A 14,663-nucleotide genomic window follows, 5' to 3' on the forward strand; every position below is an offset into this window, starting at 1 on the left:
CCCCTTTTACTTATGAACTACCACCCCAAATATTTGGGAGGCCCCAGGCGGAGTTACAAATTGCACGTAGAAAAAAAAATTCTAAGAGTGGATGGTATGTGGGAGAATTTGAACTTGGATCTCTTTCACGTAAACTAGACTCTTCGCCCTCAAGCTGCATCCTAGAATCATGTTATAAGTTTGTTTAAAATATAATTGCTATTTCCAAACCGACGTACAAATTCCACAAAATGAGACCCTTCATTATTTCAACAAAAAAAAGATACCCTTCATTATGTTGGACACGAAGCTGTCATTTTGGTTGCTTTGGGCCCGAACTGCTCCTAAAACTACAGACAATTGGCTTTTTATGAGATGGGAAGTTCTACATAAGCCCCTACAAGGCTTGTGTAGAACTTCCCCTTATATTAGTTACGACTTGGGTTTTAGGCTTTTTATAATATTATTGGACTTTAGACCCCTTTCATTAGTAATTTAACTTCGGTAGCTATCGTGCTTATCACATCTTGATGATGTATCCATGCCATGTAATGACTAACGTAGAACGTAGTTCATTTTCGAAAAGAAGAGTTTCTCACTCATTCCAAGAAAAGAAAAAAAAATTATATGTGGAGGGAAAGGCCCAAGATCACTTGCGCAAGAAAGGCCAACGACCAAACCCACCCAAAACACTTTCATCAAAAGTTTGAGAAAAATTTGTTGAGACATTTTATATACGCTTACCATTTCTACCTGTCACAGTCACATCTCTTTGACTTTGAACAAACTATCCCATAGAGAGGTAAAATGTATATAACAAAAAAAAAAAAAAAAAAAGAGTGCCTTTAAAATATTCCAAATTTGTGGCAACTTGTGGGGTACCTTGTTGGTTTTAGTTAGAAAAACATGAAAGGGGAGGTCTATAGACCACCCAGTTTCACTGCAGACCCTCCATAACCCAATTTTGTGAAGTTAATGTGAAAGAAAATGACTCTTTATCTGGTTTCTAACAATCTTTTTTATCCTGTAAAGAATCCAAACCACGCCGCTACAATTCCGGCTGAAGGAGAATGTGGTCGGACAAGATTTAGAGAGAGAAAAAACTCATTCTCTCTTTAATTCCTACCTGGCCTGGATTCAACTAAGATTGTGGCCCTGTAGAGTAACATTTCTCGATATGAAATACATCATGACTAAGCTTGGTAAGTCGTTTCAACAAAAAAAAGCTTGATAAGTCCAGCTTCTAAGCTATCATCCCAACCCTTGCCCACATTTGGAAGGGTCCCCAAAATGTGGTAGAGTTAGAGTGATTTTTAGCACAAGTGCCTCACAAGATGAGGTAGAGCAACTCCACTCCTCTCAAAGTTAAACTTAGATTCCGGCTGAATCCCAACCGGATATGTGTAATCATAATTCAGCTGAGATATTGGTCAGGCAGAATAACACCACTGCCAAAAACTTAAAAATATTTAAGAACCAAGAAACGAGAGATTACCTTCAACAAAAAAAAAAAAAAAAAAAAAAAAAAAGAAACGAGAGATTCAAATTTCAATAGCAAAATCTGGATTTATATTAAAGCAAACAATTAACAACCTTGACTTTTTTTGGTTACCAGTCATCACCACTATATTACTCAGAACAACCCCCAAACACACACACACACACTTCACCCCTCTATTATATTTTATTTACAAAGTGACTCCTCTCTAGTAACCTCAAAAACCATGTTCAATTAACAATCCAATTTCTGCAAATCTCCATAACTAGTACTGCCGTTAATCTCACCGTCACCATCGTTATCTCCTTGCCAAGACCAAACAATATCTTTAAGAGCAGGTCTAACAGAATCTACACAAAATTTAGCATATTCTAAAGAATCTCCGGCAGATTTAGAGAATTCAACCACCGCAACTCCCGGAGTAACTTCAAAAACCTCCGCCGTAATTAACAATTTCCCTTTTCTACCTTCTTCTAATCCTTGCATTTTCACCTTAAATTCCTTCACTTTTCCAACCCTAAATCTCAATCCTTTAGCTACTGATACTAACTTCGCCATAATTGATGAAGCTGAACATTTTGATGTGAACATTGATCCTGCTTTTTTCTTACTCTCAAATAAATTTGATAAATCAAATCCTGATGACATAGATGAAATCAATTCAAAAGCATTAAAAAACTTTGGCGATTCAACTGAATTTGATTCAGATTCGGGTTCTGATTTCTGATCTTCTTCAAATCTTAATGGACTCCCAACAATCGGAAACAAAATCGGACGAGTAAATCCTTTTTGAAACCAAGGTACTTTCATAATCGATTGAATTGAGATACGTTTATTTGGATCAGAAACTAAAAGTTTAGAAATCAATTTCTTAGTATCAGAAGAAAACCAAGGAGGAAATTCATATTCTGCCCTAAAAACTTTCCTATACATCTTCATGATATTTTCATCTTGAAAAGGAAGAAAACCTGCAAGTAAAACAAATAAAACCACACCACAAGACCAAATATCAGCTTTAGATCCATCATAACCTTTTTTCCTCAAGATTTCTGGTGCTACATAAGCTGGTGTTCCACACTGAGTATGAAGTAATCCATCATTTAAAAGTTGTTCAGGAAGAGCTGATAATCCAAAATCAGAGATTTTAAGATTTTCATTTTCATCAAGAAGAAGATTTTCAGGTTTAAGATCTCGATGAGAAACACCACGACTATGACAAAAATCAATAGCTGAAATTAATTGTTGAAAATATTTTCTAGCTAAATCTTCTTTGAGTTTTCCTTTAGCAACTTTAGCAAATAATTCACCTCCTTTAACGTATTCCATAACAAAGAAGATTTTACCTTTAGTTGCCATTACTTCTTTCAATTCAACAATATTTGGATGACGAACAAGACGCATAACTGAAATTTCTCTTTTGATTTGATCCATTAATCCTTCTTTTTGAACATGATCTTTGTTTATTACTTTAATAGCAACACTTTCACCAGATCTAATGTTTTTACCGTAATGAACTTTTGCGAATGTTCCTTGACCTAATAATCTTCCCAATTCGTATTTACCAAACATAATATTTCTTCTTCCAGTTTTTTGATGATCAATATCTTGTATTTCTTCCATCTCTTGTTCTGTTTGTTGTTGATGAGAAATCATCAAAAGAGATTTAGGGTTTGGAATAGGAAGAAGATTTTTTAGGGTTTCAATTGGCAAAGAAACATGTTATTTTAAGACAGGAATTGAGGAACGAATCCGGGAAAGACGAGACAAGTAGTAGTAATATGTAGTTGAAGTTAGAGAGAGAAAGAGACCACAGAATATAGGTCGAGAGAGCTCCTGGTTTTGGTTTCTCTCTCTAGACTCTTAAAAAGGAAGCGGCACCCAGTTATTTCTCAAATTTAACAAGTTTCCTAAAAATAATTAGGGAAATAATTATTGACGGTTATGGGGTCCCATTGTTTTCTACTTAAATGTTTTAAACTCTGTCAAAAATAAAAAGGTTAATTTCAATTTGACCCCTGATTTGGGACCAACCGAATAATTTGACCCTTACAATTTTTCAATGTATCAATTGTAAAATTAAGACTACGATTTTGTTCGTTATATTTAACAGTCAAAAACTTCTTTTATTTTAATTTGTAGCAGCGGATGACCATAAATAGCTGTCAGCCACGACCTATGAACCGTTTCCGACGAATCTCAACAAATTCTTTTAAAATCTCTCTTCCTCCTCTTCCAATAACGCCCCCCTGTCACCCCTACCACACACATAAATAACATCACCATTATCATCTTCATCTGTATCTCTTTTACGACAGATAAGAAAGTGAAAAGAGAGAGTAGAAATATTTTTAGAGAAAATTTCTCTTCTTCTTCCTTTAACAGCACCACCATCTCCACAAACAACCCACTATCATCGTCTTCATCTCTTTCTTTGGTGGACAAGAAAGAGAAAAACATGAAAGAAAACAGTTGAAAAAAAGAGTAGGAAATGAAAGAATTATATACTATTAAGTTGGACTTACGGAAAAGTAGTTTTGGAGGCCAAACTAGAATGTTAGACAAATATGAAAGCCAAAAATTCTGGTTGATAACGAATTGGGGGCTAAACTAGAATTAACCGAAAATTAAAACAAAAAATTTACAACCATCAAATTTAGCATATTATCAAGTAATTATTTTTCTATTTGGGTTAATGGAAAAAATATCTTCAAGAATTAGTTTTCAGTTTTATTACTTTTTTTCGTTACAATTATCCTAAATTTGTTTAACTACTTTAACGAAAACTTTGAGTCTTCAAAAAATACAAACGTACTTGTCAGACATGATAAATAGGGTCACCGGATTGTTTTTAGGGTGCTTCTAAAGGCACTTCATATTCTTTACATCCTACACTCTTTTTACTCGTCGAAAGTAACCATCACAAAGAACATGGAAAAAAAATCAAGTAATTGTAATATTGACAAGAGTGTCCAAAGAACATAAACAAGTAATAGAGAACTATTTATCAAAAATAAATGTAATAGAGAACTAACAAATCCAAATTCTTTAAGAATGTAAATGAAGTAATAACAAAAGAAGCCTCATGTTTATATAATGGATATTGAGACAAACTCAATAAGAGGTACAACAACAACTACCTCTTCTTCCCACATAAGTTACCAATAGAAGAAGATTTATTCAGTTGTTCATGATCTAATCGAAGAAAATTAAAATCCAAGACTATGTTATAATGTCTAGAGCGGTTTGAAGAATTTACCTAAAACTAGAAAACAAAATAGAAAACTCTAGGATAAAAGTGAAGCAAAACAAAAAGAAAGTCTCAGAGTTGTAGGAAGGATTGACTAGTGGATACACATAGTTAGCTAGTAGCTAGGGAGGGCATCTGTCAATTGGGGGTTATTTTTTAAGGAGAATTTGGCCATGCCCCTCACCTTCATCCGATATTAGTGAAACTCTTTTTTTTTACGCTTAAAAATACGAAAATAGTCTTACATTTGTTATATTTTCTTTTTTCCCCTCTCATATTACTACGACTAGCTTAACTCTTTAACTTCGGTCTTTTCATAATTTTTTTTTTATCTAATTTGTAAGTTCACGGATGACAAAACACCCTAACTTCGGTCTTTCGTTTTTCTATCTACTTTGCAATTTCAATTAATAATTTCTCTTCTAACATTTTAACTTTCATTCAATTCATAATTTCAATTTGCATTTGTATTTCTTGAATGTATACGAGTTATAATTAACAGAAAAAACAACAATTATCAAGAGGTCTTTTTCAAATTGATAACACTTGGAAACATTAATTTTAACATACAACAAAGAGCAAATGAGAAGTTCAAATATTTTTTTAGAATTTATGATTCTTATTTCGAGTTATTGTTATTTATTATTTTTAAGTTTTTGATAAGTGTTATGGTAAAGTAGAAAAAAATGGATAAGAGAGAAAAAAGTAGGTGAAAAATGAAGATACGTCGGCAAAGCATTGGATAGGTATAAGAGATCGAAGAAAAAAGATAGATAAAACAATAAGCATAAGGGTGATTTCGTACTCTTAAGTGTAAAAAAGGAGGTTACACTAATATCCAATAAAAAAAAGGGAGTATCGCTTATTAGACATTAGTGGTGAGGAGGTATCGTTAAATTGCCCTACTTTTTACTCAAACCACCGCAAACAACCAAGAGGCAAATAAAGTTAGGTTTGGTTTGGTTTGGTTTTGCCTGACATGTTGGATTCAGTTTGAGTTTGAAAATTTTAATTATTTTACATTGTTAAAATCTTTGAAATTTCATTTTGAATCACTTTCGATTTCGACAATTTTGCTTATTTCATATGTATGTTTTTCATGGCAAAAAATAACAAAAATATGTGGGTGATTTGAAAAAATAGGAAAAATTTTCGAGAAATAAAATATTAAAATGTAGAAAACAAAAAATATCCTCCAACACACCCTCCCTTTATGTCGCCAGTATAATTGCTAGAATTTTTCATCTCTTCTCTTCCTCCCTCTTTAATTTCTCTCTCTTTCTTTCTTCTCGCTCTTTTGTTTCTCTCTCTAACTTCGGCGAATGAGAGGAACCCCTTCGCCTGATTTCGAGTTTCCAGACGAAACCGGATTAATTTTGTCTTGAAACCAAAGCTCGCCTTATGGCCGAGATATAAAGAGAGAGAAAGAGAGGGGAGAGAAGAGAAAAAGAAGATGAAACATGAGAGGAAAAAGTGTTATCGGAAATGGTGAAAGTGTCGTTGAAATTTGTTGTGGAGGTCGACGGAGTTCATGTTGAAGTGGCCAAGTGGGAGAGGAAGAAGAGGGAAGAATCTGAAAACATAAGGTTTAAGATTTTGAAGGAAACAAATAGTTTTTGAAAAAAAGACAAACAAAATTTCTTTATTTCTCCAAATCACCCACCACAAAATATAGCATAATTGAAAAACATATATTTTGAAATAAAAAAAAGACAAACGAAATTCTCAAGTAATGACTTTAGAATCAGATTTAATAGTTTTATGAGTTATCAACTTTGATAGACGACAAATTGAAGTTGACTATCATTAACTAACGGGAGACCAGTTGTTAACCATCACTTCAACCGTTATTTCTATAGTAATTTCATAAAGTTAATTTTATTATTTTTTAATTTGTCTTGAAAATTTTAGTTTTCTCTTACTTTTGTTTTAAATTTGATTTCGTTTGTTCATTTGCTTTTGTTGAATTTTATTTTGGAACTAAATTTAATTCAGTGTTATAAATTGTTTATTAAATTTTATTTTATTACAATTTTGTTTTATTTATTTTGACATATTTGTTATTTTAATTTTTTTGAACTATAATAGTCATTACAAGATATAAATCATCAAGTTGTGATAAACACTATAACCACCAAATGTAAATCTTTAAAAGAACAACTTAAGAAGTCTAAATCTCAACTTAGGTGCTGTTTGATTTTTTTGTTGAGGCTGAATTTGAAAACTGAATCTGAAAAATCTGAAACTGAAAAATCTGAATCTAAAAAAATCTAAAATAATGTGTTTGTTTTATTTATATGAACTCATAGATCTGAAATTGAAAATTGACTTTTATACCCTTACTCATAGTGTCCCTCCCAATCCCAAATAAGATAAACAGTAGAAACCAAAACCCCAGCCCTACTTTTCTCTCTCTAATAGGACAAAAAGAAAAAACAAAAACCCTAGCTCCTGAATATCTCTTCCTCCATCCCTCACAGACTCCTCTCTCCGTCTGTCCGTCTCCAGCGAATCTTTCTCTTCCTCTCTAGTTAGAACTGTCTCTCTTTGTCCCTCTCTCAGTAACCCTCTCTCTGTCTAATTAAAAATCTGGAAAGTTCAGTCTCTCTATTTCTCTCTTCCCCTTTCTAACCGAAGACCGGCGAACTTCAATCCTCGCCAGATCCGGCGAGGGTTCCGTCTCTCTGTCCCTCTTCCTCTCTTTAATAGATCGACAGTGGTGGTGTGTGATGTGGTTGTGGTGTTTGCTTTGGGTTGCGGTTTATTCGTGGTGGATATTGTTTTCTAATGGTGGTGGGGGTCTGATGGTTGTGGTGTTGCTTAAGGTTGCGGTTTATTTGCTGGTGATTGTTGTTTTCTAATGGTAGTGGTCCGAAAACGGTGGTGGTAGTAGTGATGGTGGTCGGGTGGTGGTGGTAGTAGTGATTGTTGTTTTCTAATGGTAGTGGTCCGAAAACGGTGGTGGTAGTAGTGATGGTGGTCGGGTGGTGGTGGTGGTGGTGGTGGTGGTGGCACAGTGGTGGTGGCACAGTGGTGGTTGTGGTGGTGGTCTGATGGTGATGGTGGTAAATATTGGAATACAAAATATTTCTAAGTCATGGGGGCCTTAGTGTCATTTAATATATTTCAGATGTCAAGTGATTATTTCAGACTTGTTTTAAAGTCTGAAATATATGGCCTTCTACTCAGCCAATTCAGACATCTTAGAGATTCAGATAGAATTTCAGATTTACCTAAATGCAAAAACAAACATCTGAAATCTGAATTGAAAAACCATTCAGATTTCAGATCTGAAAATTAAAAGAAACAAACAACACCTTAGCTAGTTTATTTAAATACAAATTCAATAAATTTTAGATTTATACATTTTATGGGATAAAACTTGAGACCTCCTTATTACGGAGTGAGATCCACTCCACCAAGAGATGGTGAATTTATTTTTGAAATTTTAATTAGCTCTTATTAATGTTCTCAAAGAAAAACAAGATGTATACATAATAGTAAAACAGGTGGACCACACTAAATTTCAACCTTGATATGCCTCAGAATTGAGATTTACGAAAAAAATAAAATGAAAAAAATAATTTGTTTTGTGATTGTTAATCTCTTGTTGCTTTAAGCAGTCATAATGAGTTTCCCTTATTATATGACTCTAATTAAAAAATTTAAAATCATCCTCCAAAATCTCCATCCATAAATTCTTGAACCCCTTATTTTCTGATGATAATTTAAGTTGTTATTAACATAAAACCATACAATACCTATAAAGGTTGATTTTATATAAGATATGATACACTTTATTTTTGATTTTTTACAGTTTGATAGGTTAAGTTTATCTCAATTGTAAGAATTTTGTGTTGAAATAAAATCATTATTTTTCGAAACAATAAATAAGATGAAATTGATTTGGCTTGATTTGCTTTTGCAATTAAAAGAAAACTTTTCATTTCATCTGGCATAATTTAATTCTACCGGTTCAACCTATTTTTGGTCACCTGTTCAACCTATATAGTACTCCTATAGTGGATGGGATACACAGTTGTAAAACTAGTATTTAAATATACATCATCGACAATTCCTTTTCACCAAAAAAAAAAAAGATAGAGAAAAGTAGAAAGAGTGGTGTACACGAAAACCAATTCCTTTTGTTTTGGCTACTTTTTACGTGGGCGTGTGTTTGAGGAACGAAAATAAGCACCAGCCAACTAAAGAAGCAATTATTACACATAATTGGAACCAATTTCATAAGGACACGTCCACATATGATTTTTATATCCTCATAATAGGAACATGTCTTTGACTCATTAGTTTCATTCCTCAACACAATTTGAAAGATTGGTATGATAGAAGAGAGGGAACCGCTAAAAGCACCCCAAAAATTAGCACCCTAGAGAAGATATTAATTGAAGTAAATCTCCTTAGACCTCAAACATCTATCGTATTTGAGTGCGGATCGATCCTTCTGAAATCCAAAACAAGGTTTCGGACTCGGATCAGTCTCGAGAGGTTTCAGGCTGGTCTAGTTCGAGCCCTTAATTTGAGTTTCGGACTGGTCAGTCTCAAACTTTGCTTAAGGTCTCCAGCTGACCAGTCCAAAACCTGAGGCAAAGTCCCAGACTGTCCAGTCCGAAACTTCTCGGAGTGGTCTGCCTCCAAGAACCATCTAAGAGTAGGGTTCCCCAGAGTATTTTCGAGAGAAGTGATGACTGCATCTTTAAATGCACTGCTAGTACTGAGAATTCTTAATTGGCTAGTTGTAAATAGCCTCAGGACTATGGTGATTTTGGATAAAAAAATTCTCTCTTTGACTCCTCAACATTGATCAAGGTTTGTTTGGGATAAAAAATTTTCCCATATGATTTTACTCACTTTCTCTCTCTAAAACAAGGTTCTTTATCTCTCTAACTTATCATTGTCCATCCATGATGATGGGTTTGAAAACAAGTTTGTTATCATGATAAGGTGTTGATGATGATTCGAGGAAAGAGAGAGACGAAGAATAAAGAGAAAGAGATAGTCTTGATTTGAGTTTATTCCTTTTTTTCCTGGGTGCCTTTATGTGGCCTTCCAAGAGTGTTTGAACGTAGTGAATTCTCTATAAGTGTTAGCACCCCTTATTTGGGATGACAAGTCTGAGGCCCAAACTATGGCTTCGGACTAGGCGTAGTACGACTCCTAAGTCTGATAGGTCTCGAACTGGTTCAATTCCACCCCTCAAGTTCTCCTCTCTATCTCTTTTCATGCTCGGGGTCTCCCATCTCTCCACCTCTCTTAAGGAAATCAACAAAATCTAGAGACCTTAAGCTTGAAGACTGAACGGAACTAACCTATTAATCTATCTTCTACCTCTGACTGGTCTATTCTATAAGTTTAGGGTCTGATTTGCTTAAAGTCTGGTTTTTGAGAAAGGAATTTTTTATTTCCTTCATGATGTTTAATGATAATATTTGTTCAAAAAAGAACAAACACAGAAGGGAAGAAGAATAGGGGTGCTCGGAAGGCCCCTATTCTTCTTCCCTTCTTCGTTCGCAGTTTTTGGTGGCACATATAGACGGACCCATTTTTTATTTGTCATTTTAATGTTATTTGGGGAGTTTTAAATGCACCCCTTGTAAGTGGTATAGTCACCTCCCTCAAGGCAAATTTAAGAAAGAGCATGTGAGTGGAGGAGGTGTCTTTCACACATGGGGGTGCCTTAAAACTCTCTTAGTCATTTTAAAGAATGTAAGGGGCAATCATAAGTATCGAGTGATGAGTTTGGTGCACGAAGATGTTCTTTTCTGAGTTTGGAGCAAGAACTTTTACTAACTTTATCGCCAACCACTGGTAGCCCAGTTGGGTAGTGTATTTCTCTGCAACGCAGAGGTTCCAGGTTCGATCTACTAGAAGTGTAAATCCATTAATATTGAACTTGGTTAACGTAGTCGATTTCTCAAAAAAAAAAATCTTTTACTAACTTTATCATAACAAAAGTAACGACATCTAATAACCCTTAACTTTAGTTGACTTTAATAACCCTTAATCTTAATTGACTCTGGCGTTAGTTAAAAACATGAGATGCCCCAAACACTAATTTTTTAAATTCAATTGTTCCAAATACAAAATTTGCAATTTTTTGAGAATAAAATAACCTATTTACATCCATTAACCATATTTACAAAAATCTCCACACTCAGATGAATTTATATACCTCTGCACGAACCTATATATCACGGAAAGTGTGACACAAAATTTGATTATATACATTGTTGACATACGTGATACATGAGACGGATCGAGAAGATGAAGATCCGACGATCAAGACTAATCCGAGATATTAGAAGATATGGAAGATATAATTTCTTATATCAGGATATATTTTGTGACTATGTAATGGAAATACAATAGATAGATACTATCTAGTTTCCTAGTTTAGTTAGGAGAAACTAGGAAACCCTAAACCCTCATTTACTCTATAAATAAGAGATGTGTTCTAGGATTTTAAGCATTCGATTCAATTCAATTATTGTAATGAATCACCACAGTTGTAGGTAATAAAGTATGTAGCCGCTCTGGCTTTCTCCGAGGATGTAGGTCGTGACTATCCGACTAAACCTCGTTAAATATTGTCTCTTTACTTTATGTTCATCTATTCGATTATAATATAATCGTGAATTTAACATACATTCTCAATCACATAAAAATTGATTTAAAAATTAATGAGTTATTTTACGAAGAGGCAGACATAAGTACCGAGTGATCAATTTGGGTCATGAAGATCTTATTTTTTTTTTTTTTAGTTTGGGGCATGGACCAACTTCGACTAACTTTATCATTCAAAAAGTAACTGCGTCAAACAATTAACGTTAGTTAGCTCTCCCTTTAATCAAAAAGAGTGAAATGCCCCAAACAATAGTTATGCCCTAAACATTAATTTTTCAACTTCAAGTGTCCTTAACACTATTTTTGCAAAAAAAATTGAGAAATATTCAAAATAAAAAATAAATATCTAATTACATCTATAAAATATATTTGAATAAATTGAATATTGCTCGTTTCTCTCTGCTGACTGCCACCATTTTTTTTCTCCCTCCTTCTCCCTCCCCTTTCCGCTTCTCTATTTCTCTCCTTCTCTCTCACTCACTATTTCAGTGAAGAGAGAATTTCCTTCGTCGGGCTCCTCCTTCGTTTCAGATGGATTCAATCAACCCGTCACCTGCATCAAAATATGAACTGTGGCGAGACCTTTTTTACGGATTCAAATAACCCCTCACCAGTATAAGGATTACCAATGGCAATAGAGACAGTTGTGGGTATTATTAAGCATTATCGACAATTTTTTTATATGCCTCGATAAAAATTTTGCAGATTTTTTTTTTCTTTTTCAAAACGAAAAAATATTTTTTTTTTTGTACAGAAATATGTTTTGTTTTTGTAGTTTGCACTTATTTACATGTTAGGCCATAGATTATCTTTTTTTTTTTCCTTTTAACAAGTCAAAATTTAACTTTTCTTCTTGCTTATTTTTTTCTAATATCTATATAATAAAACAGAAGGGAAAACGATGACTGGGACAAAAATAATTTTTAATAAAGGGTATTGTCTAGAAGTCCTTCTCAAAATTTAAAATAGAATCATTCTTAGAAATAAAATAACTAATTTGAAGAAAAAATAATCGTGTTCTTAGAAAAAAATAACTAATTGAGAAGAAAGGAAACAAAAGATATTGCAAGAGTTAAAAAAAGAACTTAAAATCTCTCTCAATAAGGTAATAACTAATTTAAGAAAAAGAAACAAAAGAAAATAATACGAAAAAATTAGGGTATTCAGAATATAACAACATTAAATATGGTAGTCGGGTGAAATTAGGGTTAGAATTTCGTCACATTTGTATCCGTGCCCTAGGGCACGGGATATACCCTAATTCCGAACATAAAAAACAAATTTTGTTTGACTTAACATGTAGTTTTAAGATAAAATAGAAAAGCCCTTGTTATTAAGATAGGACATTTTCAACAAAAAAAAAATTTTGGATTCCTCATTGGAGTTACTCCTCAGTCCTTAGTCCTCACTTATGACTTGTACATCCACTCTCTTTTCTTGTTCTTCCAAATACAAAACAAATGGTTCTGGATAATCAGTTCAGACTTCAGACTATTCATACTATCCTTTTTCATCATCAGGGTTCAAAGAACTCAACTCAGACCCATCAACCCCTAAATTATTGGTTTCATATATTAAAACAAAAATGAATAAGATAAGATATCTATATTCATATAATTGAATGAAATGAAACCAACTCCCATAGATAAAATACCCATTTCATATTATTGTTTTTTAAGATTTTTCCATGACATCAATATTGGCTTCAAGGATAGTATTCAGCCTTAGTGGTGGGGATTCAATCATCCGAATAAGGTACTACAGATTAGTTGGTGAATTGATCCAAACCCTATCCTCCACTTACAACAATATGAAATTTTGGCTCAATATAATTATGATCTCTCACATAATTGGTGAAGTGTGTTTTTCTTAAAGTTAGGTCTGGATTCCAATCCCAAAAAGGAAAAAGAAAAGAGAGAAAAAACAGATATAAAATGAGACTATTTTGGCAACCACTTGTGGACTCAAATTCCTTAAACTTTCCTTTATTTTTTTTTATTTTTTATTTTTTTGTTGGAAAAAAAGTCCTTAAACTTGACATTAGAAGGCAGCCCATTCACTTAGAAACCAATTCACTTACAAGAAACAATAACTATTGAGAGAGATTTTAAGTTCTTTAACAAGACAAGATAAACAAAATACTCAACTATTTGAAGAAAAAACAATCGTTTCCTTAAAAAAATATAACTAATTAAGAAGAAAGGAAACAAAAGATATTTCAAGAGTTGAAAGAAAAAAAACTTAAAAATCTCTCTCAATAAGGTAATAACTAATTTAAGAAAACTCAAGACAAGATAACTATTTCTTTATAGAAGATCATTAAAAAACCAATTCAGAAAGTATGGAATGATGAGTTGATACATACAGTTTTCAGGATTTGAACATAACTATTTTTTTTTATAGAAGATCATTAACAAGACAAAGACAAACAAAAAACTCAACTATTGAATTATCAGGTATTACTTCAAACACCTTCCATGCATTCTTGAGGAACAACATTTTCCATACATATCTACTTGATCTCTTGATTTTTTTTTCTTTATGTTGATTGTTTGTAATTTGGAATGATTTTAACTTATTGAATTGATTTTAGGTATGATTAATATATGAATTCCCCGAGGTTCTGATGATAAAGCCAGAAGCCTAAAGGCAACCATACATAATCTATTGTTTTCATGAATTTTTGTGAAAGGGTTTCAGGGTGTTCAAATTTTGTTATAGAAATTCTTAATACAAGAAGAAATGAACATTTTCTGCGAAGAACTAGAATTTCGAAATATGTGAACTAGCTCAAATTTTATTCATCTCAATCAGAAACTAGAAAGGATTACATGAACTTGAAAATATACATGATAACTGTACGTGATAGAAACTTACGTATTCACAATCACAAGGAAAAGAACAAATCTTGCAACAACAAGAATAATAGTAATTCAATGTGTACAATTTTTGATTACTTGATAACAAACTTATGTTTGCGAGAACATTCTTATCTCCTTTGTTCAAGTTTTCCACCACCACCATAGAGCATCTCGGGTTTTCATCTCTTTAACACCGCCATCAGAGATCTAAGAGTAGCTCGGGTTTTCAAACTCAGTTTGTAATGCAAACGCAGTTTGCATATCGCAAATGCAAACACATGTTTGCAATATCGCAAATGTAAACACATGTTTGCAATATCGCAAATGTAAACACATGTTTGCAATATCGCAAATGCAAACACATGTTTGCAATATCGCAAATGTAAACACATGTTTGTAATATCGCAAATGTAAATACACGTTTGTAGAACAGATT

General features: G+C 33.1%; 1 protein-coding gene across 1 annotated transcript; it reads right to left on the reverse strand.

Moving 5' to 3' along the window:
• Window positions 1-1,525: 1,525 nt before the first annotated feature.
• Window positions 1,526-3,355, reverse strand: LOC147550459 (CBL-interacting serine/threonine-protein kinase 5-like). The gene has a single exon (XM_086670919.1). The coding sequence runs from the start codon at window positions 3,128-3,130 to the stop codon at window positions 1,712-1,714; it is 1,419 nt and encodes a 472-aa protein (XP_086527045.1). The 5' UTR covers window positions 3,131-3,355; the 3' UTR covers window positions 1,526-1,711.
• Between the last annotated feature and the right edge of the window lie 11,308 nt (window positions 3,356-14,663).

This window comes from Eschscholzia californica, unplaced genomic scaffold (assembly GCF_041429995.1).
Source record: "Eschscholzia californica isolate CP2 unplaced genomic scaffold, dmEscCali1.0.p SCAF_3, whole genome shotgun sequence".
Lineage (NCBI taxonomy): Eukaryota > Viridiplantae > Streptophyta > Magnoliopsida > Ranunculales > Papaveraceae > Eschscholzia > Eschscholzia californica.